General features: G+C 55.9%; 2 protein-coding genes across 9 annotated transcripts in view; both read left to right on the top strand.

Moving 5' to 3' along the window:
- The window catches only part of GBF1 (golgi brefeldin A resistant guanine nucleotide exchange factor 1), a 106368-nt gene extending 100542 nt beyond the window's left edge, over positions 1 to 5826 (top strand). For 5 of the 7 annotated variants that reach the window (XM_061459348.1, XM_061459346.1, XM_061459351.1 and 2 more), the window contains 8 exons: positions 120 to 319; positions 1242 to 1392; positions 1762 to 1892; positions 2252 to 2353; positions 2925 to 3038; positions 3286 to 3463; positions 3673 to 3810; positions 4154 to 5826. In XM_061459348.1, coding sequence (XP_061315332.1) covers positions 120 to 319; positions 1242 to 1392; positions 1762 to 1892; positions 2252 to 2353; positions 2925 to 3038; positions 3286 to 3463; positions 3673 to 3810; positions 4154 to 4440 — 1301 coding nt within the window. In that variant the 3' untranslated portion in view covers positions 4441 to 5826. The remainder of the gene's footprint in view (positions 1 to 119; positions 320 to 1241; positions 1393 to 1761; positions 1893 to 2251; positions 2354 to 2924; positions 3039 to 3285; positions 3464 to 3672; positions 3811 to 4153) is intronic. The other 2 variants (XM_061459352.1, XM_061459347.1) reach the window with 1 other exon arrangement.
- Positions 5827 to 9481: 3655 nt separating this feature from the next.
- TMEM150A (transmembrane protein 150A) lies at positions 9482 to 18436 on the top strand. 2 transcript variants are annotated; one of them, XM_061459343.1, is made up of 7 exons: positions 9482 to 9649; positions 11475 to 11522; positions 13664 to 13735; positions 13887 to 13954; positions 14069 to 14196; positions 15140 to 15317; positions 16913 to 18436. In XM_061459343.1, the coding sequence occupies exons 1-7, from the start codon at positions 9570 to 9572 to the stop codon at positions 17155 to 17157; spliced, it is 819 nt and encodes a 272-aa protein (XP_061315327.1). In that variant the 5' UTR covers positions 9482 to 9569; the 3' UTR covers positions 17158 to 18436. The 2 variants fall into 2 exon arrangements, with proteins under 2 accessions (XP_061315327.1, XP_061315329.1); XM_061459345.1 differs by lacking the exon at positions 9482 to 9649 and adding an exon at positions 9730 to 10664.
- The last annotated feature ends 2342 nt before the right edge of the window (positions 18437 to 20778 follow it).

Raw genomic sequence — 20778 nt, 5'->3', positions numbered from 1 at the left:
CATTTTCCAGGACAGGGCCCTCCTCTGGGGATACCGAAAGGTGGCTCCGTGTGCATTGAAAGGCAGAAAATTTCATGGTGGAGTGTGTGTATCATACGTTGCTACTTTTCACTTTCTAGGCTACAAGTCCCAGGAAAAGAGGGGGAAGAGCCACAGGTATGACAGTAAATCCAGTCGGTTTAAAAAAAAGCCAAAGGAGAGCTCCACACGGCGATCCCGGGTCTTGAGCCAGCACCAGACACACACACATAGTGATGAGGATGAGGATGAGAGCATCCCTGCCAGCTACCACACTGTGTCTTTACAGGTTAGTCAGGACGTAAGTATAGCAAGGATTTCCTCCTCTCCTTTCCCACACTTGGGGGCCCTTCTAGGGAGTCACTGGGATTCTTCATGAGTCAAGGGGAGGCTGCATCTTAGGTTAGTGAGCGCTAGATGTCAGAGGGTGGCTCTGATGGCAATGTGGTTCTGCACTGAAAGAGGAACACTGCAGTTTGGATAGACAAAAGCAAAATAGTAGTGTAGATAGAACGCCTCTGAAAAGCAAGGAGGATGGAGTCTGGAGCTGAGTCACTACAGTAGGTAAGACAGATGGCATAAGGTTCATGTAAGATTAGTGGGGAGTCTGATAAGGCGTCTGAGCTTGTGGAGAGGAGAAAGCCCTGTAGGCTGAGGTACTGGGATGAGGGAGTAATTTCTCTTTCCAGGTGGTACCTCAAAGGTGTGAAGGCACGGGTCTGTTGACTGCCAGGCTGTTGGGCCTCAGTTAAGTAGTAAAGTGACTAAAATGCTGTCATTTGCCCATGTGGAGCTGTTCTCAGGGAGCTTTGCTTGTCCTTCATGGTTTTTTTTGTTAAAAAGAAAAATGTTTCAGAGTTGTCCCTGGGCAGCTTAGCTGAATCACTGTGTTTCCTCCTTTGGCTGCTAGTCAATGCTCTGTGTCAGGAAAGGCTTCATTCTTTCTCCTAGCAAGACTGGGATGCTGTTCCTGGAAGATGGGACTAACATGTCTAGTGAACTGACATAGATCTTGCTGAAGATGCTTGGCATTTGGCTACTTAGGGAGGGCACAGAGAGCAGAGCCTGACACCATTTCCATAGCTATACATGGTTATTTACGTACAGGAAGCAGGCTTGAGTAACTCCGAGTGTTTTCGCATTGGTCTGGGGAAGAGCAGAGACGAGGATTCCTTCAAAAATTTAAGTTCTATGTGTTGCTTAATGTGATGCTTGACTTGCAGCTCCTGGACCTCATGCACACCTTGCACACACGAGCGGCCACCATCTACAGCTCCTGGGCAGAGGAGCAACGCCATCTAGAGACAGCAGGGAAGAAAATCCAAGCAGATTCCCGAACACTGTGGTCCAACTGCTGGTGTCCTTTGCTACAGGGTAAAGCCATCCCCTTGTGATGAGAGTGAGCATAGACAGTTCCAGAATAATAGCAACACTTGGGAAAGTTTAGTAGCCAAAAAATAAATGCAGAAAGCAGGCAGAGGTGGGTTTTAGGGTCTGCTGTAATTGAAAAAAAAACTTGGATCAGATCTAGTATGGTACCTTCAGCATGAGTTAGCTGCCAGCTTGATTCTGAAGCTGACAGTAGATTCCCAGTCTGTGGCCTGGAACAAATCTAATGCTTTTAGGTTTATTTTTTTCCTTCCCCCAGAGTGTTTGATCTTCATTAGTCTTTTCACCCTAGACTGGGGAGGTAGGGATGTGAGACTTCTGCTGTGGGCTTTGCCCTGAATCCCTCTCTTGCAGGTATTGCCTGGCTGTGCTGTGATGCCCGACGCCAGGTACGGATGCAGGCACTCACTTATTTGCAGCGAGCCCTCCTGGTACATGACCTGCAGGCCCTGGATGCCCTGGAATGGGAGTCCTGCTTCAACAAGGTAACCTCCTGGCTGAGCTGGGCATGTAGGCAGAACAGCATTGTCATGAAGAGCAAAGCTGGGTGCAGGAGTGGCAGAATGGTGTCCTACTTTAGGACCATCTTCCTGAGTAGCCTGTTCACCACAACAGACAAGGCATTCCCTACTTTGATCTTGTGAAAAGTTCTTCTCTGCTTAGGCTTCTGAGAGAGCCTCTTGGAGTATTGAAACGAGTCCACTCATTTCCACTTCTCACTGCTTATCCCATGCTCTCTGCCTAGAAGCTGCTAGTCCCAAAAGCCAGCTCCTTCCTGTAAGGCTGTGCAAATCTCATCAGTCATTTTGTCAGCTTTGAAATACCAGTGTATCTGACCCAATAGGTGCTGTTCCCTCTGCTAACCAAGCTACTTGAGAACATCAGTCCAGCTGATGTTGGTGGGATGGAAGAAACTCGGATGAGAGCCTCAACACTGCTTTCCAAGGTGAGTGTGCTTCTGCTGCCTGAAAGCTCAGAGGAAAACATGTGCCTCAAGACAAACAGTTTGCTCTATTAGCTTTTCAGCATCTCTGATCTGGATAGGTGTCTGTTTGCTAGCTTGATTGTCTTCAGTGCTGGGCTTCACCACCTTCTGCTGTTGGGACATGACTTTTTTTCAGAACTGTCTCCATGATCCTGGCCTTTGGAAGAGTTGTCAGGAAGGAGTTTGTACCTTATGAAGTATTTCACTCAACATTGGTTGAAGACAGTCTGTTCTAGTGATGAAATAATGTATGTCACAAGTTGATAGTACTGACCTAAGGCAGAGAGCCTGGAAGGGCTGGAAGACATGGTGATGCAGACTGCAGTGGCCTCATGCAAAGGAGACAATATCCATTCTTTTATGTGCAGCTCAGAAGAGTGGAGTCCTCTGACATCCTCATGCTGGCCCTGTGTGTGCTCCTAGCCTGCCACAAGGAGGGGGAATTCCAGATTTGCACAACTGGCTTGTCAAGCTGTGAGCAGCAGCCCTGAAGCTACTTGTTAACAGTAGTTATCGGTTGGTTTTTTTCTAGGTGTTCCTACAACATCTCTCCCCCCTGCTCTCACTGACCACCTTTGCTGCCCTGTGGCTGACAATCCTAGACTTCATGGACAAATACATGCATGCTGGCTCCAGTGATTTACTGGTAAGATGCTGAAAGTGATGCTGCAGTGCTTTGAACAGCCATTCATCAATTTTTGAACTTGAAAGGTACTTTGGTTGGTTTGATTTTTTTTTTTTTATTTTTTTTTAATCTTTTAATTCCAAAACCATTTTATTCCATGATTTCTGCCCTTGGCCTCTGTTTCCAAGGCAGCCCATCAGCTGTTTTGAGCTTTTCTTCATTGCTATATGTACATTCTCTGTGACTTGAGGAGTGCTTCTGATTACAGCTGGAAGCCATCCCAGAGTCTCTGAAGAATATGCTGCTTGTAATGGATACAGCTGGGATATTCCACAGTGCTGACTCACGGACAGGATACTCGGATCTCTGGGAGATCACATGGGAAAGGATTGACTGTTTCTTACCTAGGCTGCGGGATGAGCTTTTCAAACAGACAGTCATCCAAGGTACGAAGGGCTGAGAAACCTTAAAAAAACAGGTCTTGGACTCAGTGCTTGCACCTTGTCCAGTACACAGCTGCCAGAGTGCCTGGGTGCTACTGAAATTATATTTGCAGGAGGCTGTGGGAGCTTGGCACAAGGAGGGCAAACTGAGGGTGGGCAAAAGGAGTGAGCAAACTGATGTGTGGGCTCAGCTGCTTATTTTCTTTTCCTAGATCCTGTTCCCAGCATACCAATAGAGCAGCAGCATCAGAAGTCACTAGTGTCTGCTGTGCCCCCTTCTCCAGCAGGGGATGTGAGATCAGCTACGCATTTGACTCCTTTGGAGAAGCCCTGTGAACCAGGTGCCAGTGGTGAGTCCCCTTTTCTTCTTTCTGGAATCCTCTTCCCAGCATGGTGGCATAGGTCTGCTTTTATTTGGTTTAGCATAATCTGCAGTGATCAGGCCTCTGGTGTTGTGGAATTGTTGTGCTTCCAAATTGACAGGCTGTGGCCTTCTTGCTGAGATTATGGAGGTGGGGAGAAGTTGGGGCAGAATGTCTGGGATAGGCACCTGCTCCTCAGGTCCTTCTAAGAAAGTATGTGGAAGGGGCAAGTCTGAAAAGAACCCTGAGTTGATCTTCAGCCCTGCTTAGCTTTGAGCTGAAAGGTGGCTTTGTCAGGGCCTTGTGTAAGGATGTATTTTGTCTTTTCCAGAGTCTGAAAGAGCTACTGCACCTGCTTCCTCCACCATCGGCAGCTCTGCCTCACCTCCTTTCCCAGCATCAGCTCCAGCAAAGACAAGCCCCGTTACAGACATACCTCCTACGACAGCACAGCCGCCACTCATACTGCAGCCTCTTGCCTCTCCCCTGCAGGTTGGGGTGCCACCTATGACTCTTCCAATCATTCTCAACCCAGCCCTAATTGAAGCCACCTCTCCTGTTCCCCTCCTAGCTACTCCACGGCCCACTGATCCCATGACAACCTCTGAAGTCAATTAGTTTGAGGATGTCTGAGAACTGTCTGCTGAGGAAGCTCTGTGGGTGGAGGGTGCTGGTCAAATGTTCTCTGGTAGCGGGCATGTTTGTTTTAGAAGATGATGCTAACCTGAGCAGAAGGGCTGCTGCCACAAATCCCCCTGGAGCACATCACATTCTGCTCCCTTCTTGTGGCAACCACCTAGAAATATGCGTAGAAATCTATTGGATGGGTGCCCAGTTCCACTGATCAGTCTTCTTCCTGTCTTCAAAATCTCAGGGGCCAGGCAATGCCCACACTTAGCAGCCTGGGACCAAGCTGCCACCAATTCATCTAGTGAAGAGGAAAAAGTCTTTGATGTCACACTAGAGAGGGGCTGCAGTACAGGACTGCCTTTCAGATTATTCAGTACAGTCCCTGGACAATTCCCCAGGCATTCCCTAGCTTTCCTGCCCATATTTCTGGTCGCACTGCTTTGTTTGGGCTCTGCGCATGCCTGGGTTCAGCAGGTTGAGAATTTTGTGTAGAAATGTGGATTGCTTACAGTGCAGCTCCCAGCTTACTACATAGGGCTTCTTGTCGTCTGTAGCCACATGCTTTCCTTGTGCAACATGGATAACAGCAATCCCCATGCCAGATAGGGAGTAGGTAGCCAGGGAGTGTGGTAAGGGCAGCACTGCTTTCTTCCCTGCTGTAAATGTAATCAGGTTTTCTGGCTGGAGAACAAATTCAGAAGGCTATACCTAGCTGAGCAGATGAGAAGGAGATGCAGAGTCCCATGAGCTGAGAGCAGAGCACTGTGGCTATGTCTCAAACAGTGCCTGAGGAGCCACACTCCTGGGGTGCACAGCAGTGCTGAGCTGTCCACCACTCTCTGCTGCATAGGCCTCTTGGTGTCCAGCCCCATTCCTTAGGAGAACTTCCTCTTCAGATAGGGATGTGTTGATCTGTGGCACTGGCTGACAGATGCCCAGTAAGTCTGCAGTGCTTTCTCTTGGAAGCTCTGCAGGGACTGCACCCTTCTGCATCTTCCAGTTGTTGGGAGCTCACCACCTTCTCCACCTAGGACACCCCTGCATCTGAGGCTCTGGTAGTCATTCTAGTGGTTTAGCCCTGCAGCAAGGATGTCCCACTCTTCCACTCCTGGTGCCCAGAGCAGAGCTGCTGCCTGGCAAGTGCTGTGTTTCCATTCTTCCTCCTCTCTCCATTAGTTGGCTAAGTGCTCAATAATACCAATCTTGGAAATCCCACTGGTGACTGGGAGGGCCATGGGCGGCACCCCAACCCCATGTATACTGTACTGAGAGGAACCTATGGTTGAGGTGGGAGTATAACCAGTGTACATACAGAGTAAATGGCTACAAATCGAACAGACTTTTTACAGTGTAATAAATACATCCTGTAAATGAGTGTTCCAGTGTTGCACTGCTTTTCTGTCATGGTTCTGCAGCTCAGAGCTTTGGGAGGAGTGGAGTTTAGCTGCCAAGGTGGTGTGCCCACCTGCCAGTCCCCCAGCTCCATGTACCAGGATCCTCCAAGAGAGTGGTCTGTCCACATGGAGCACGGAGAGACCTGCCCTAACAGATGGTCAGCACATGGGGGAGCTGCAGTGGAGGCCAGCCATCAAGGGGCTAAGCAGAAATGATTCCCATCATAAACAAAGCAGAACTGCAGCAGCTAGATTGCTGTTGCTTCTGGTGATAGTTCAGTGTCGGCTGTAAGATTCCTGGAGTTATGCTGGGGTGTGCTCACACACTGCCAGCACTGAGGGTAGAGACTAGGGCTGAGGAGCAGGTGCCAGGCAGCGTCTCAGCATGCAGCCAGAACACAGACCCCGGTGACAACCTGGCTTGGATGAAAGAAGCATTTTCCAGCTGATGAGAAAGAAATCCTTGTTTCCACTGACAGGATTTGGACTTGGAGAGAGGGCATGAGAGATCCTGGGCTCTTCCAGGGCTAGTGCTTGCCATGGATATCGACAACCCCATATACTTCCCTCCTAATGTTTTCTACTTTGTCTTGTAGCAAAATCCACAGAGTGCCCCTGGAAGCTGCATGAGGCACCAATGCCTTCCCTATCACAAGGATTCCAAGACACTTCTATGAACTTGATAAAGGGTTCAAAAACTTGGAGTATGTTTGAATTGCTTGAGCAAAGGTCTAAATACTGTGTAATGGGAGAGTAATGCACATACTAGGAAAGTCCTGTTAATAAATGCCAGTTCCCTTACTCCATTTCCACCATTCCTGGCATGTTCACTTCCCTTCCTCACTCTCCACTGCTTCCAGATTGTGGTCTTCCAGCCCTTAGATGTCTTCATTCATGTATTTGAGTCCTTGTGCTACCTATAGAATTCTGTATCCAGCCCACCTCCCCACCTTCTATTTCTGAGCACTTGCTTCTGTTTACAGCTCTGTTTTTCTGAGCTGTCTCCAAAATACTCACTGCAGTCTTTAGATGGTTAACTCTTTGTAAGCCATCGCTCAGCTGTCAAGTGCTTTGATGTCAGCAGTGCTGCCCTCTGATTCCCGGATGATCCTTCAGCTTCTTGGGGTGGTGTTAGCTGATGGCAAAGCTCAATTTTTCTTGCTGCCTTCAGATACTTGTTTGGGGGATGCTGTGTTTTAAACTCTGTTTGCAAACCCAGTTTCTACTGAGAGCATTGCATATTAATTCAGACAATTGCAGTGCAAAGCAAAAGCCACCCAAGGAAACTGCAGGAAGCAGGACTGGAATGGAAAGAATGTCGACTGGAAGGACAGAATTGCACTTTAAACAGTTTTCACTAGACTGTAAAATGTGTGAATAGATATGGACTGGAAAACCAAAAAAATATCTTTGAGCATTGTTTGGATTTTGCAATAATGAGGTTTCATGTGTTACAGAGAAAAAATAGCATGGAAAGTGTTTGAACGGGAAGGAGATATGAGTCAGCTGACAGGTAGCATGTGCCGTGATACATATTCTTATCAATAAGGCTCTTGAACCCTATTTGCAACTTAAATTACATAAAAGAGAGTAATACCGCCAGCGGCTGTTGGGGAGGAACAGTGCTCACAACACTGGCCTTCACGTTTGTCCCAGCATATACTTTTTCTAGGTTTGGACTTCTTTCCCACTCTTACAGGTCTGACTCACTGTTTTCCAGAGGAGGCTGGACAGACATCAGTGTAGTTTGGATTTACATACCCCTTATATTCCTATTTACATGAAGAACTTCCATTGCTGAAACAGAACAGAAATAAGTACTGGCATTTAGTGGGTGTTAGTAGGACGTGCTATGTGGAGCTTGCGTTTTCCTCGTTGATGTGAAGCGTCCTAGTGAGAGAAAACCCTCTGGAACGATAAGCCCTGGATTTAAAGCAGATTTGGCATTGAAACATGTGAATCAATGCTGCCTTTAGTTTCAATTTTTAAAATGAATCTGAGCATACTTAGAAGACCTGGTCTGTGTGAAGTATGTTTTCGGCAGTTACCCTCACTCCTACAAGTGCCAGTTGTTGCGCTCCTCTGTTACAGGGCCTGAAGTATCCCCACAGCTCGCTGCCCCGCTCCTACACACACCCGCACCCACACCCTGCGCGGGAGGCAGCGGCCGGGGTTTGTGCAGCTCTCCCCTGGCCCGAGCACGACCTGAGCGCCGCCAAGGCTGCTGGAGCCGGCAGCAGCTGCACTGCTGGCCCTGTGCTGCCCGGCAGCGTTCCCAACACCGCCTGTCCCCGCGGCCGGGTGGCTGCCGGGAAAGGGAGGGTCTGCCAGCAGACGAAGTGCAGGGGCAGCTGTGGGAGCACAGCTGGCTCCGGAGCAAAGTTCTAGAGTGCAGCTCCTGCAGCAGAAGGTCGGGGATGCGATGTGCTGAGCAGCAAGGACAGACCCGGTGCCGGAGAGGAGGCTGCCTGGAGCGTGATTCAGTGCAGGGAAAGATGAGATCCCCCGAGACTACAAGTCCCAGTGTGCAATACTCCTCCGGTTGCATAACCCCCGCCCGGGTGAGGGAGTGGGCACCCAGAGGTCCTCTCCCGTGCGGGCCAGGGCCGGTGCTGTGCCCAGGCGTGAGACAGTGGAAAGGCGCAGGCTTCTTGAGCACCAGCCGCTCCGGGGCCATGGCTACACCGGATGTTTTGGGATTTGGAAGCAAGTCTGCAAGCAGCTGCCGGTTGGGAGGGTGGCTTGTTGCCTAGCTGATAGGGATGTGGTGCTGCTGTGGCCTTGCTGGGGAAGTCGTGTTTCCTCTTCTCGAGTTTTCAGCGAAAAATTTCTCTGGGCAGCAGCGTTGGTGGCTCCTAAATATGACCCCTCATTGAGACATTTGTAGAAAGTGTCAGGGAAGGCAGAGGGCAGGCTAGCCAGGTTGGGATGGTGTAGGTGGGAAGTGGCTTGCGATGTGAGGGCCCCGAGATGTGTCTTAGCCATTTAGTGAGGGCATAAGGTCAGGGGAGACAAGGGAGTAAACTGGGCTTTGTCCTCAGGAGGGAAGGCTGAGCCCATGTTAATCCTCTTCCCGGGAGGAAGAAGAGGGGACTGAGCAAGGTCTTCGGTGCCCGGCTGTCACCTCCTGGCTCACCCCAGCACTGAGACAGTGCCCTTTGGGCCACACTCGCTGGAGCTGCCTGCACCCTCCCGGACACGGGCAGAGGGAGCATCGGCTGAGGGGTGGCCGCAACGCCCTGCAGCCAGCTCCTCCTGCCCGAATCAAAGGCGGCAGCGGCTGCTCGGGGCTGCAGCTCCAGGGAGAGCTGTTTGCTGCGGTGGTGCCGAACGGGAGCGTGTTCCTGCACCCGGCTGTGCCCCGGGGGGTCAAGGCACAGACAGCGCGCTCGCCCGTCCCAGATCTGCCTACCCGGGACTGCCGGCGATCCCCACCCCCAGGGCCGGCGGCGCGGCCGCCACGTGGCGCCCGGGGCCGTGCGGGACGTCCCAGTGCCCGCTCCCTGCTTCCCGCCGGACGGGGCGGGCCCTGCCCTCCGAGAGGGACCCGCGCTGCCTGCGGGGCGGGGCCGGCCTGGGCTGTCCCGGCACGGCTGGGCTCGGCTCCGCAGGGCCGGACTTCGCTCCGCCCGGCTCTGGCCGCCCGTGGGGAGCGCGGCCCGGCGGCAGCAGGCTACGGGGAGGCTCCCCTGGCGTCCCCGCTCTCCCGTAGCGTGGCGGGGCATGCCCGGCCCCAGGATGCCGGCCTGGGGGATCCTACCCATCACGCTGCCTGCCTTCACCATCACCGGCATGTGGATCGTGTGAGTGCCGCGGGACGGCCCAAGCCGGCCCCAAAACCCCGGCGGGAGACGCCTGGGCTGCGGGCGGGATGTTGCGGGACAAGATGCTGAGGCCGGGGGGATGGAAGATGCTTCAGGTTGGGATGCAGCAGGGTGTGGCGTTGCGGGGCACTGCTGGGCCCGCATCAGGATGGGGTACTTCTGCACGCTCGGTCGCTCCCACACCTCCGTGTGCCCCACAGCCACCCTATATCCCCTGCAGCCAGGGCTGGCATATGGCTCCCTGGCCTCGCACTCCTGACGCCCCACAGGATCACACATCCCCATCCAAGCATGAGCACAGCTGATGCTTGTGGGGCACAGGAATGGCCTTGGGAGTTCTGCCACCAGCCCGCATCCTGCAGCACCAGGGCTGTAACCAGCACAAGGGCACCCACCCCATGTGGTGGATAGATGGGAGGGCAGGGGACGTCTGTCCCTTGTGCTGGGGATAGAGGCTGTGTCACCTGGGTGAGCATCACTAGCCACCCTGCTGGTCCCTACTCTGGGCCTTGGCTTTACAAGCTCAGCTGTTCACATAGGGCTATTCTTCTCCAGACCATTGCTCTCCCTGTGCCACTGCAGGCGCTGGATGAGGACCTTTTCCTAAAGGTGCAGGGAGCCCCAGCATAGGTGATGGGACCTTTTGAAGTGTGGGATGGAGCAAACACACCCCAGACCGTGCAGATCTCTCTGAGAGATTCTCCATGTGGTATCCCCCATCCTTCACAACAAAGCCAAATGCTGACCCAGGTGTAGGGTACTCATGCTCCCAGTGTTTCCTCTGGACTCCTCACAAAGCCCTGTCTGTCTCCCATGGGTGACCCTGCGGAGCAGATGCCCCTCCAGCCCTCAGCAGCTCAGGTGGGAGGTGCTGCTTATAGCCCTCACAGCCAGAGCTGCCCTGGAAGAGGGGGTCTTGGGCGCTGCTTCTGTCCCCAAACATGTCCTGCAGCTGAGTGGGGGACACTGTATCACTTGTTAGTGCAGTGGCAGGGTGAAGCCGGGCAGTTGCATGTAGAAGCTTGTTGTGGGTCTACGTGGGGCCATGTGGGGTTGCCGCTGGCCATACCTGGGATGTGGGGGCCACGAGGGGTGACTGGGCGGGTGGAAGCACATCCCACTGTGGGGGGCAGTGCCAGCTATGCCTCTCTTGGCTTGTTGCCCCTTCCAGGAGAGCACGGAGCACTGGGACAGGGACTTGGGGGAGATCTGTGCTGGGAAGCGGCTGAGCAAGGGGTCTGCGGGGTGCTCTTGGTGGATGACCCTTGGGGTGGGCAGCGCTGCCCCTTGAGTCCTGTCAGCTCCGCTCTTTGCCCTGCCCCTCTTTGCTAGGATGATCCTTTCGCGGCCTGGCTGTTACATGGCTGGCTCGGGCGGGAGAGGGGTTTTCTTACCGGTGCTGGGGCCTATTTTTAACCTGAGCCATTTACGGCCACTGGCGGCAGCGATTTGAGCAGCGCGGTGCTGCCCGCTGCTGGGGCTGCCAGGCAGGAGGGCTCCTTGCTTGGCTGGGGGGGCTCCAGGGCCGAGACGCCCCTGGAGCTGGGTGGGATGCATGTCATGAAGCCCCTGTTGCAGTGACCCGGGTGCAGGGCAACTCCGCAGGGAGATGCTTGCTGGAGCTGGTCTGGCTTTTTTTCCTGCCCTATGAAGCTGGGAGGTTCCACAGGGTGAGTGCTGGCCCCCAGCACCCAGTGGGGGCTTGTACCCCTCTACCCCGCCCTGGGGCTGGGCGCTGAGGCTGGCTGGGAGCAGGAATGCAGGCAGGTGGGTGGCTGTGGTAATCCCTGTTGTCTGTCCCCAGGTATGCCATGGCGCTCTCCAACAACCACATCTGCCCTGTCCACAACTGGTAAGGCCTGGGGGGTGGTGGTGAGGGCCCTTCTCCATGGACCAGCTTGGTTACAGACCCCGTAATGCCATGTCCCCTCCAGACCATGAGCCATGCCGTGCTGTGCTGGACCACTGGCTAGCCAAGGCCCCCCTGCACTTTCACCACATTGAAAGGGGGATTGGGGGCCAGGCTGGCCCTAGGAGGAGACTGAGGATGTTGGGAGAAGTCATCTTAGAGGAAGCACCTTCTCCCTTTGGCGGACATGGTGGTGACAGTGATGGGGCACAATAGCCCCAGGGCACGTCTCCTGTTTGTCCCTGGGTGGCTTTTGGGAGCAGAGCTGCCTGGGGTCTAGCTGCAGGCAGGGTAGGACCCCATGTCTGCAGAGCAGTGAGAGTGCCAGGGCCTGGCAGGGCTACCCAGAGCTGCCATCCATCCCCTGCCTGCGGTTACAGCCGCTCCACTGAACCCCGCTGCACACCAGGCGGGGAGAAGGAGGCCGTTGAAAAAACAGAGCACGGGGAAAGTATGAAATAAGTGGTCAGGGAATTACAGAGGCCGTGTGTCTCCATGGGAAAGGTTGAGGCTTGCTTGAGTGAGGCTAAATCTGTCAGTGCCAGGGGGCGGGAAAGCCCAGCCGCCCCGTGGGGGCAGTACCCCCGTGGGTACTGCTGCCTGCAGTACCCTGGGATGGGGGATGAGGCAGGGGAGAGGCGAGGGCTGGAGAAAACACAACTGTTTGCTTTCCTGACAGCTTCTGCTGCAGGGCTTTGGGCTTGTTGTGTCTCCTTAAAAATCTGCCCAGAAAAATCCATGTTAGTTTAATTCTCTCTGGAGTGTTTGAAGGAGAAGGGGGGGACGGACGGACGGATGACACGACACGACCTGCTGCCATTTCCTGCCTAATGGCTTGTTCTGCCCGGGGAAGAATGTGTGTCGGGTTGTCTCTGCCGCACAGCCAGCCCTTAATGATGAATAATGCTTTCCAGCCTCGGGCGGCCTGCTTGAAACAAAATAATAACAAAAAAATCCCTCCCAAACCAAACACGGCCCCAGGAGCAGCCCTGGAACAGGCCACGGAGCTCCACGCCTCGCCGGGGTTTCGTGGTTGGAAAACAAAGCCACCAGTAAATGAGGAGACTTGAAAAAACACCAGCGCCCAGCCTGGCCCTTTCCAATAAGGCCCTTTTAACCGTACGCTTGCTGGGCGGCTGGAGGTGGCTGAGGGTCAGCCTGAGCCAGGGGAGCGTGGTGCTGCCACCCAGTCCTGTCCCTGCCGTGGGGCAGGGGGTGTCTGAGGGTCATTGTGGGGTGCAGGGCTTTGGGCTCCCTGCCTGCGGGGTGGGAAGGGGGTCCTGCTCAGCTGTGCCAGGCAGAGGTGCTGTCTGCCTGTGTGATGCTGCAGCAAAGGGGTGCCCAGAAACCCACTGTGAGTGTGAGCCAGCTGCCGGGAGGGCAAGGGGCATGTAGTTGGGGGGGGAGTTTGGTTGCAGCAGCAGCTGTGGTACAGGAAGGTGTCTCAGGGTGGCAGGAGCTCTGATTGCCCGGGCTTGCAGGGTCTGTGCTGCAGGAGGCACTCCCAGGCTCTGCAGTGGCTGTGGACAGAGAGCCCAGCTCCTCGGCAGCTCCTTCGCTCCCGGGCAGGGTGGCACTGCCCCGGGTCCTCATGGCTGTGGGCGCTGTTTCCTGCTCAGCCTGGCGTTCCCTGTCCCATGTCCTGTGCAAGCCCAGAAACGTCAGTGGCTGCGTGCCCGGTTCCACCCGTGCTCCCATCCCGGGATGTGTGTGATGGGACTGGCTGGTTCCTGCTCCCACCTGGGGCTGCAGGAACACCCTGAGCCCAGCACCCCAGCCCATGCATCCAGCAGTATGTGCAGCTCCTGCCCCACTGTGGCCGCTCCCTTGCAGGCAGGGACACTGGGTGGGCAGCAAAGCCAGCAGGCAGGGCGCAGCCTGTGGAAACCCAGGTGGGATGTTCCCGAAGGACCCTGTTGGGTTGTGGGTTGCTCACTGGAGGGACTTGTCCTTGGGGTGCGGGCACATCCCTGGGGTCTGGCTGCACTCGCTGGGGAGCAGCTTTGTTGCCCTTGTAGGGGCTGTGGACAGGAGGGTCCCAGGCAGCAGGTTGTCTCTCCCAGCTGTCCCTTTCATCCCGGCAGGAATTACAATCAGTCGTGCGGCGTGGACAGCCCTGGCTCCTGCTGCACACTGGACCACATTCCCCTTGTCAGGTGAGCAGCCATGGGGGTGGGAGTGTGGGGCTGGCTGGGGGTCAGAGCTGCTCCGAGAGCCCCCAGGAGCATGTGCTGGGTAGGGGGAGCAAGTGCTGCACCCCAGTGCTGCCTGGCTGAGAGCTTCCTGGGCCTTGCCTTGTCCCCGCAGCAAGTGTGGCACCCTGCCCCCTGAGAGCTGCTTCTTCAGCCTCATCTGCAGCCTGGGCTCCTTCATGGGTAAGTGCCTGCTGCCTGGAGCAGGGCTGGAAGAGAGGTTCCCTGCCTGGCGGGGGGCAGGAGGAGGGGGATGCACTCGGAGGTGTGTGATGGGGCTGTGTCTCCCTCCTGCAGTCATCCTGGTGGGGCTGCTGCGCTATGCCCACCTCCTGGAGTGCCTCGGGCCGTCCCTCCTCAACACCCTGGGGCTTGCCACCGGCTGGGTCTGCGCTGCTGGCCTCACCATGGTCGGCAACTTCCAGGTGAGGCATCACCTTGGGGGGGCCCAGGGCAGGAGGGGGTCTTGGCTGGAGCAGGGCAGGGGCAACATTCACCAGTGTAGGATTTGGGGTGGTTGTTTTGGTCCCATCTGTGCACTCCTTCACCTCTTCGGACACAGTGCTTCCCCAGGCACTGGGAGTACATTTTGTGCACTCATAGGTTTGGGTCTGGATTAAGCTGGTGGGTTTGGTTTAACCTTATCTGAGACCCTCTACGTGGTCTGTCCCCTCCATGGACTCCTGACCCTGTGCAGGCAGGGACATGCCAGCGAGGCAGAGGAGACCAGGCCAAGCTGCCAGTGCTCCTGCTGCCCTCCATGTGGGTGTTAGCTGCTCTGGGGGTGATGCCAGGAAACTGTCCGGGCAGAGCCTGTGCTCACAGGGTGTCTGGAGCACCCAGGGCCTGGTGGCAGCGCTCCCCCCTGCCTGCGCTGCCAGCCACCAGCCTCCCGGCAGCTGCCAGCCCTCCGCCTGCAGCATCCGGGCTCTTCCGCTTGATAAGAGGCTGCTGCCGGCACCACGACCCCGGAGAAGCTTTTCTGGCTGGCCCCAGTGTGCCGGTGCCGCAACCGTGGCTCAGCTCAGCAGGGCTGTGACCCCCAGGAGGGGTGCAGGCAGTCCTAGATGCTGCTGATGGCACAGGGCAGCTCCTGCCCAATGCCCCTGGGCACAGTAGAGCAGTTGGCCCATGGGGCTCAGGAGCTACCACCCCATGGTGAAACAAACAGAGCGCTTTGAGATCTCAGCAGCGGACGGCGCGTCCACATCTGCTCCTCAGCCAGGAGATGGGCACAGGATGAGCTGCCAGGACCTATCCCTGGCACTGCTGCACCCCTGCGGGTGCACGAGCCCACCCCCTGAGCAGAGCCATTTCGTGCTGGGGAGCATAGGAGGGTGCTGGCACTGAAGGTCTCTTCCCCTGCAGGTGGATCATGCCAAGGTGCTGCACTACATCGGGGCAGGGGTGGCTTTTCCCACCAGCATGCTGTTCCTGCTCCTGCAGTCCATCCTCACCTACTGCATGGCCAAAACCCGTGGGCAGTACTGGACCAGCCACTTACGCAGCATCCTCACCATTGTGGCCTTCCTCACCCTCGTTTTCAGTATCCTTTTGAGGGGTATGGGGAGGAGATCTGGGATGAGCTGGCTAAAGGTGTCCCCTTGGGGGATATGCACCCCACGTCCTCCATCTTTGGTCTGGCAGCAAGGCACGGTGCAGGAGAGGGGCTGGGCAGGGGCTGAGGGTGTGCAGCTCATGCAAGTGTAGGCTGGGGAGCAGCAGTATCAGGGCCATGCAGGGGCTGAGGAGGGGAAGGGACGCTGACGGGCATCTCTCAAGGTGCTGATGTGCCTAAATCAGCCCTGCCCTGGCTGTTGCACCCCAGCCCAGCCACTGCTGCAGGCTCCAGCCTCACACTGTGCAGAGTGGAATCTGAGTTGCCAATACGGCTGAAGCCAGGCACTGGGGTCTGCAAACAGCACACCAGGGAGGGAGGGCATGACAGCAGGGCTGGAAGAATATCCCAAGTGTGTAGCTGGGGAACCAGTGGCTTATTTGGGACTGAGGTTAGGGATAAATTGGGAAACAAGGTGGTGGTTATTGGGCAGGAAGGGGAAAATGCGTGCAGTGTCCACAGGTCCCATAGAGGCTGGCTGGGGTCTGGCCAGGGTGAGCAGTGCAGGAGGAGTCTGGAGGGTGCTGGTGGGTCTGGTATGTGCCAGAAGGTCCTGCTCTGTCACCGCAGCAGGCAGGCGGGTTGGGAAGCGGGCAGGGAGCTGGGCAGGGCAGGAGTGCCATGGGGCCGTGCCAGCTGGGAGGGACCGGCAGGGCATGTAAGGACAAGGGAGACGGCACTTGGTGCCTGTCTGCTGTGGCCATGCTGCTCTGTAAGCACTGGGGAATGGAAGTGGGAAAGCAGTGAGCTGTGTGGGGAAAGGGTTGGGACCTCCCCTGCTGGGATGGGGGGTGTAAGCAGAGGGATCTACCCTGTGCAGGTCAGGTCCCTGCCTCTCAGGCTCTCCCAGACTGTCATCTGCCAGGCAGATGGCAGGGTGCTGCTGGAGGCTTCACCTGGAGGGCTGGGGATGTACCTCCCTTCTCCACTCACCCATGGCTCTGGCAATGAGTTTCCCTAGAGATCCCCAGTGGTGATGAGAGAAGCATAGAGAGACTCTGGCAGCAGTAGGACCTGGAGGAAAGGGAGGAGTCCCCTCTCTGGGGTGAGCCAGCCAGCAGTGCAGAGGGACAGGGGTGCTGCAGTGCTGGGATGCAACAGCCCAAACCCCCTTGCAGAGAGGATGGAGGGCTGATGAGTTTTACTGGCTGTAACTGCATCCTGCAGGAGAATGGGGAGCATCAGTCCATTTGACAAAAGAGGGCGGGGAGGGTGAGGCTGTGGGCACACAGCTTGCCCTGAGGTCTGCACCCTGAGGTCCCCCTGCCCTGGCCTCTTCAGAAAATCACTGCCTGGTATGAGTCCCGGGATTTACCAAGGCTGGTTTGGGCATGTCTGCCACTGCCTCACCCATGCCAAGGCCCTCCCGGTACTGCATGAAGTATCGGGAGTTTCTTGGGTTTAGGGGTGGTGGTGTGTTTCCTGAGGATGGGGCTGCTCACAGCATGCAGTGACAGCAGGACATGGTCCTCCATGGGATGGTAGGGGTCCAGCTGTGTTTTCCTTGACTGGGATGCCCTCAGGTGGTGTGTTCTTCATCCAAGAGAGCTTCGTGCTGCAGCACGTGGCTGCACTGTGTGAGTGGATGTTCATCATCGATGTTCTGGTCTTCTATGGCACCTTCACCTTTGAGTTTGGGGCCATCTCCACAGACACCTTCCTGGTCCTGCTGAAAGCCAGCCGGGCCCCCAAAAGTTACAAAGAGGAGAGCAGCGTGTCCAGCACAGCCCACATCCACAGCCATGCAGAGAGCGTGGCTATGGCCTGACCCCCAGAGGAGGCAGGCTCACGGTAGGGACCCCCAAATCAGGCTTTTCCAGTGACTTCCCTGCCTTAAATGTGTTAGTTCCCGCCTGCTGGGGTGCAGGGGTGCCAGCGTGGTGCTGCTGTCGGCAGAGTCAGGATCTGCCCCTGAGCCTCTGAGGTTGCCCTGTCTGAATCAGGCTGTCAGAGGCAGTCATACAAAGGCAACTTCTGTAAGGAATGTGAGGGAACAGGGACTCACCCTCCCTTCACCACACAATCCTGGTGCACTGGAGAAGGGGAAATCACTGTTCCTCCTTCCTCCATGGCCACAGGATTAAGGTTCAGCAGAGCAAGCCTTCCAGCTGGCTGCTGCAACTGTCAGAGGAGCCAAAAACCCAGAGTGCCTTTTCCCTTTCTGAGGAGGCAATGGCAGTGCCAGTGTGCCTGCCCAGGCAAGGGTGGTGCCTTGTGCGGCTGCAGGATGACACCAGCAGCCCTGGTTAGACCATACAGGCGCTCCTAGCCAGGGCTCTCGCTGCTCGGGGGGGCCTTCCACGCCTCCAGTCAGTGACTCCCACATTCTTTTCAGCTTGGAAAATTGCTGAGGCAGGTTTCACCTCCTGGCCACAGCATTACTGTGCTCCCTGATGGTCAGGTAGGTCAGGAAACGGGTCTCCGCATTTACCATGACACCGGGAAAGTCCTGCAAGCGCAGCGCCTGCAGAGCAGTGGATTTCCCCTGCATAGCACTGCCAGTCTAAGCAGTCCCACTGGGAAGCCTGCACACCCCAGCCCTGGCCTCCCAGCCCTCCCACCCTGGGTGTGCAGGCACAGAAAGGGGAAGCAGTTCTGTAGATACAGAGGAAGCTCATGCCCCTTTCCGCTGGGACTCCCAAATCCGTCCTCCAGTGCCTCTCACAGTGCTCAGTCTGGCCCACGCCTGCTTGGTGGGAGCCTGTCCTGCTCTCAGCCTCAGCCACAGCCTGGGATGTCCTGGGCAAGGGGCTGAATGTGTGTGTGTATATAGATCCACACATATATATATACATATGCATATATATATATATATGTAAATTTTCCCTTGTCCCTGGAGAGGGGCATTTGCTGCTGCTGTGCACATTGATCAGGTTGGGCTTCCTGATTTGCCCACCTTTTCAAAATCGGCCTATAAACTTACCAGCATATGTAGTTCAAAGAGGAGCATTTATGACTTTTATATCTAATATATGTTTAATATATATATATATATATATATATATGAAGAGAGAACAGTGGATTTACAACAATAAAAGTGAAAATCAGGCAAGGGTGCGGCAGCCGGTCCTTCCCCACTGCGCAGGACTGGGGTGGTGACCGGTTTAGCGGCCGTGGGCCAGAGGGATGGGGGATGAAGGCTCCTGCGGGTCTCAGGGCACAGACGTGAGTGTCGGGCAGGGGGAAGACAAGCGATTTCACCGGGATGCAGCAGCCCGCAGTGGCACGTCCCCTCTCACCGGGGTCCCCTGGCCCCCCTCCCGCTGCTGTCCTCGCAGGGGTGGAGCCGGCCCCGGGAAGCCCCGGGAGGCGGAGCCGCGCTGGGACTTTCCCTGGGCCGCGTCCAGGACCGAGCAGCCGCGCTGGTGCTCGGGCTGAAGGTAAGCGGGTAAGGGGAGAACGAAGACGTTACCCATGGGGTACCGGTCCCGGGGTGAGCGGGCTGAGCCCTGGGCCTGCCAGGCAGTGAGCAGGGGCTGCTAGCATCAGGAGAGTATGCGTTCTGTCAACCGGCCCGGGGGATGCTGAGCCTGAGTGCTGCGGTGGCTGCCCGTCGTGCTCAGCAGTCTCCCGCGCTCTCATGCAGCTGCATCCAGCTCTAGGGATGTGCGTGCTGGGCACAGATGTATCCAGATTCCAAGCAGAACGGGAGGTCGAGAGGTTTAAACTGGGCTTTAAAGCCTCAGTGTCCATGCCCGCACTTGCCAAGGGTTCTGCGGTGGCTAGCCGTCGGCACCTCCTGTACTCCCACTCACCATGGCAGCCTCGCCGGTCTTTGGCTGTGTGGTCCCTGGCTGCCTCTCAGCTGGCTCCGGGGCTAGCTGGGAGAGGAGATGTTGGGAAGAGGCAGGCTGAAAAGACATCTGCTGTCTTCTTGTGGGGAGGAGAAAGCAAGTCTCGGCGCCGGTTTTGACACCCGTTTCCCTGCCAGTGACGAAGCTGCTTATTTTCCCGTTTCCGAGCTGCCAGTGAACGCTGCCTCATCCTGAGGCTCTCCCTCTTCACGCTGATTTCAGCCTGATCCTGAGAGGGCTGGCTTGCTGCCTGCCTCAAGGGGAAGAGATCCACACCCTCAGGCTCAGCTACCTACACCCAGAAAGGAGCCCTGAATGCCGGCACTGCAGTGATACCCTGGGTGGAAACCAGGGAGAGTGAGAGACAGCAAATGCCGAGAGGGGTTTTCTGAGGGTGCACAGATACACAACTGGAGCCGATGGTTCAAAACACAACAGCAAAGCAGCTGATTTACAGGCCCTAGAGGAGAAAACCAGATCAGTGGGTGGCTGGGGTTTGCCAAAACCAACTTGATAGCCACAACAGGCATTTTATGCATGGAGGCATAAAAGGCATTTTATGCAGAAAGATACAAATGGCATCAGTGCTCAAGGGCAGGCTGACGGGGAGGGGAAGGCTTGGACAGCTTTCAGGGAGAGGGGATTTGTCTCTGCCATGCCTGCAGGTCAAGGACTTGGTTTCCAGGAAGGGTCTAAGAACAAAATTCCTGTGCTAGAGGAATTCAGCAGCCTCTTGCCACTTACCAGTAGCTATTGGGACTCCTGGGATGGAGCAGAGCACAGGATTTGTGCAGAAAGCAAGGTCAGGTATTTAGGGGCATCATTTGCAGGCATTAGCAGGCCCCAGGGGAAACAAAATGTGCAGGGAATAGTATGTCAGAGCAGCAGCCAGCTGGGTGGCTCGAACATGTCAGCTGTGTGCCAGGGTGGTTCAGAGCAGAGCCATGCTCGTGCTGCCTCCTGGATTGCCCTTTCCCATGGCTGCTAAACACTCTTGCTGCAGAAAGACAGACCGACATTTCCCTCCTGCCCGCAGGGCATTGGCTCTACAAGTCAGCCAGCTGTCACGGGAGGAGAGAAAATAGCACCTGCATTACTAGGTCACGTTCAAGGAGCTGCAGGCATGGAAGAACAGCTTTAACTAATGCTGGTTGCCGAAGGTTGGCCTTTAATTGAGGCAGTCTGGCTGGCACAGGCAGGCTGCACCATCCAGAAAGGGTGCTGTGGCAGTGCTGCTCTCTGGGGCAGGGAGCTGGTGCTGCTTCAGGCAGTGCGTCACAGCTGGGTTGCTGCTTTTTCTCCCTGTTCCCAGCAATGCCAGAGAATCCTTCCTGAGCCCTAGAAAGGTCTGAAGATAGGGAGGAATTAGCCCAGCAAAGCAGGGCTGCAGTGTGTGTACAAGCCCAGGGTAGAGGCCAGATGCGCTGGGTACCATGGAGCATGGGATGCTACTGATGGCAGGAGGGGAAGATGGGTCCTCTTCTGGGGTGTGTGGGGGATAAAAGCCAAGTGTGCTGTACTTCTATGGGAAACCTAGGGTCCTGGGAGCCTGAAGGGCATGACTACTTGGCACAGGAGGCAGGACTTACCTTGAG

Source organism: Pezoporus flaviventris, unplaced genomic scaffold (genome assembly GCF_033815535.1).
Source record: "Pezoporus flaviventris isolate CSIRO_AGI_PZ_B2104156 unplaced genomic scaffold, CSIRO_AGI_Pfla_v1 ptg000029l, whole genome shotgun sequence".
Lineage (NCBI taxonomy): Eukaryota > Metazoa > Chordata > Aves > Psittaciformes > Psittacidae > Pezoporus > Pezoporus flaviventris.
The sequence above is the reverse complement of the archived record's forward strand: the minus strand, read 5'-3'. Positions and strand labels throughout refer to the sequence as shown.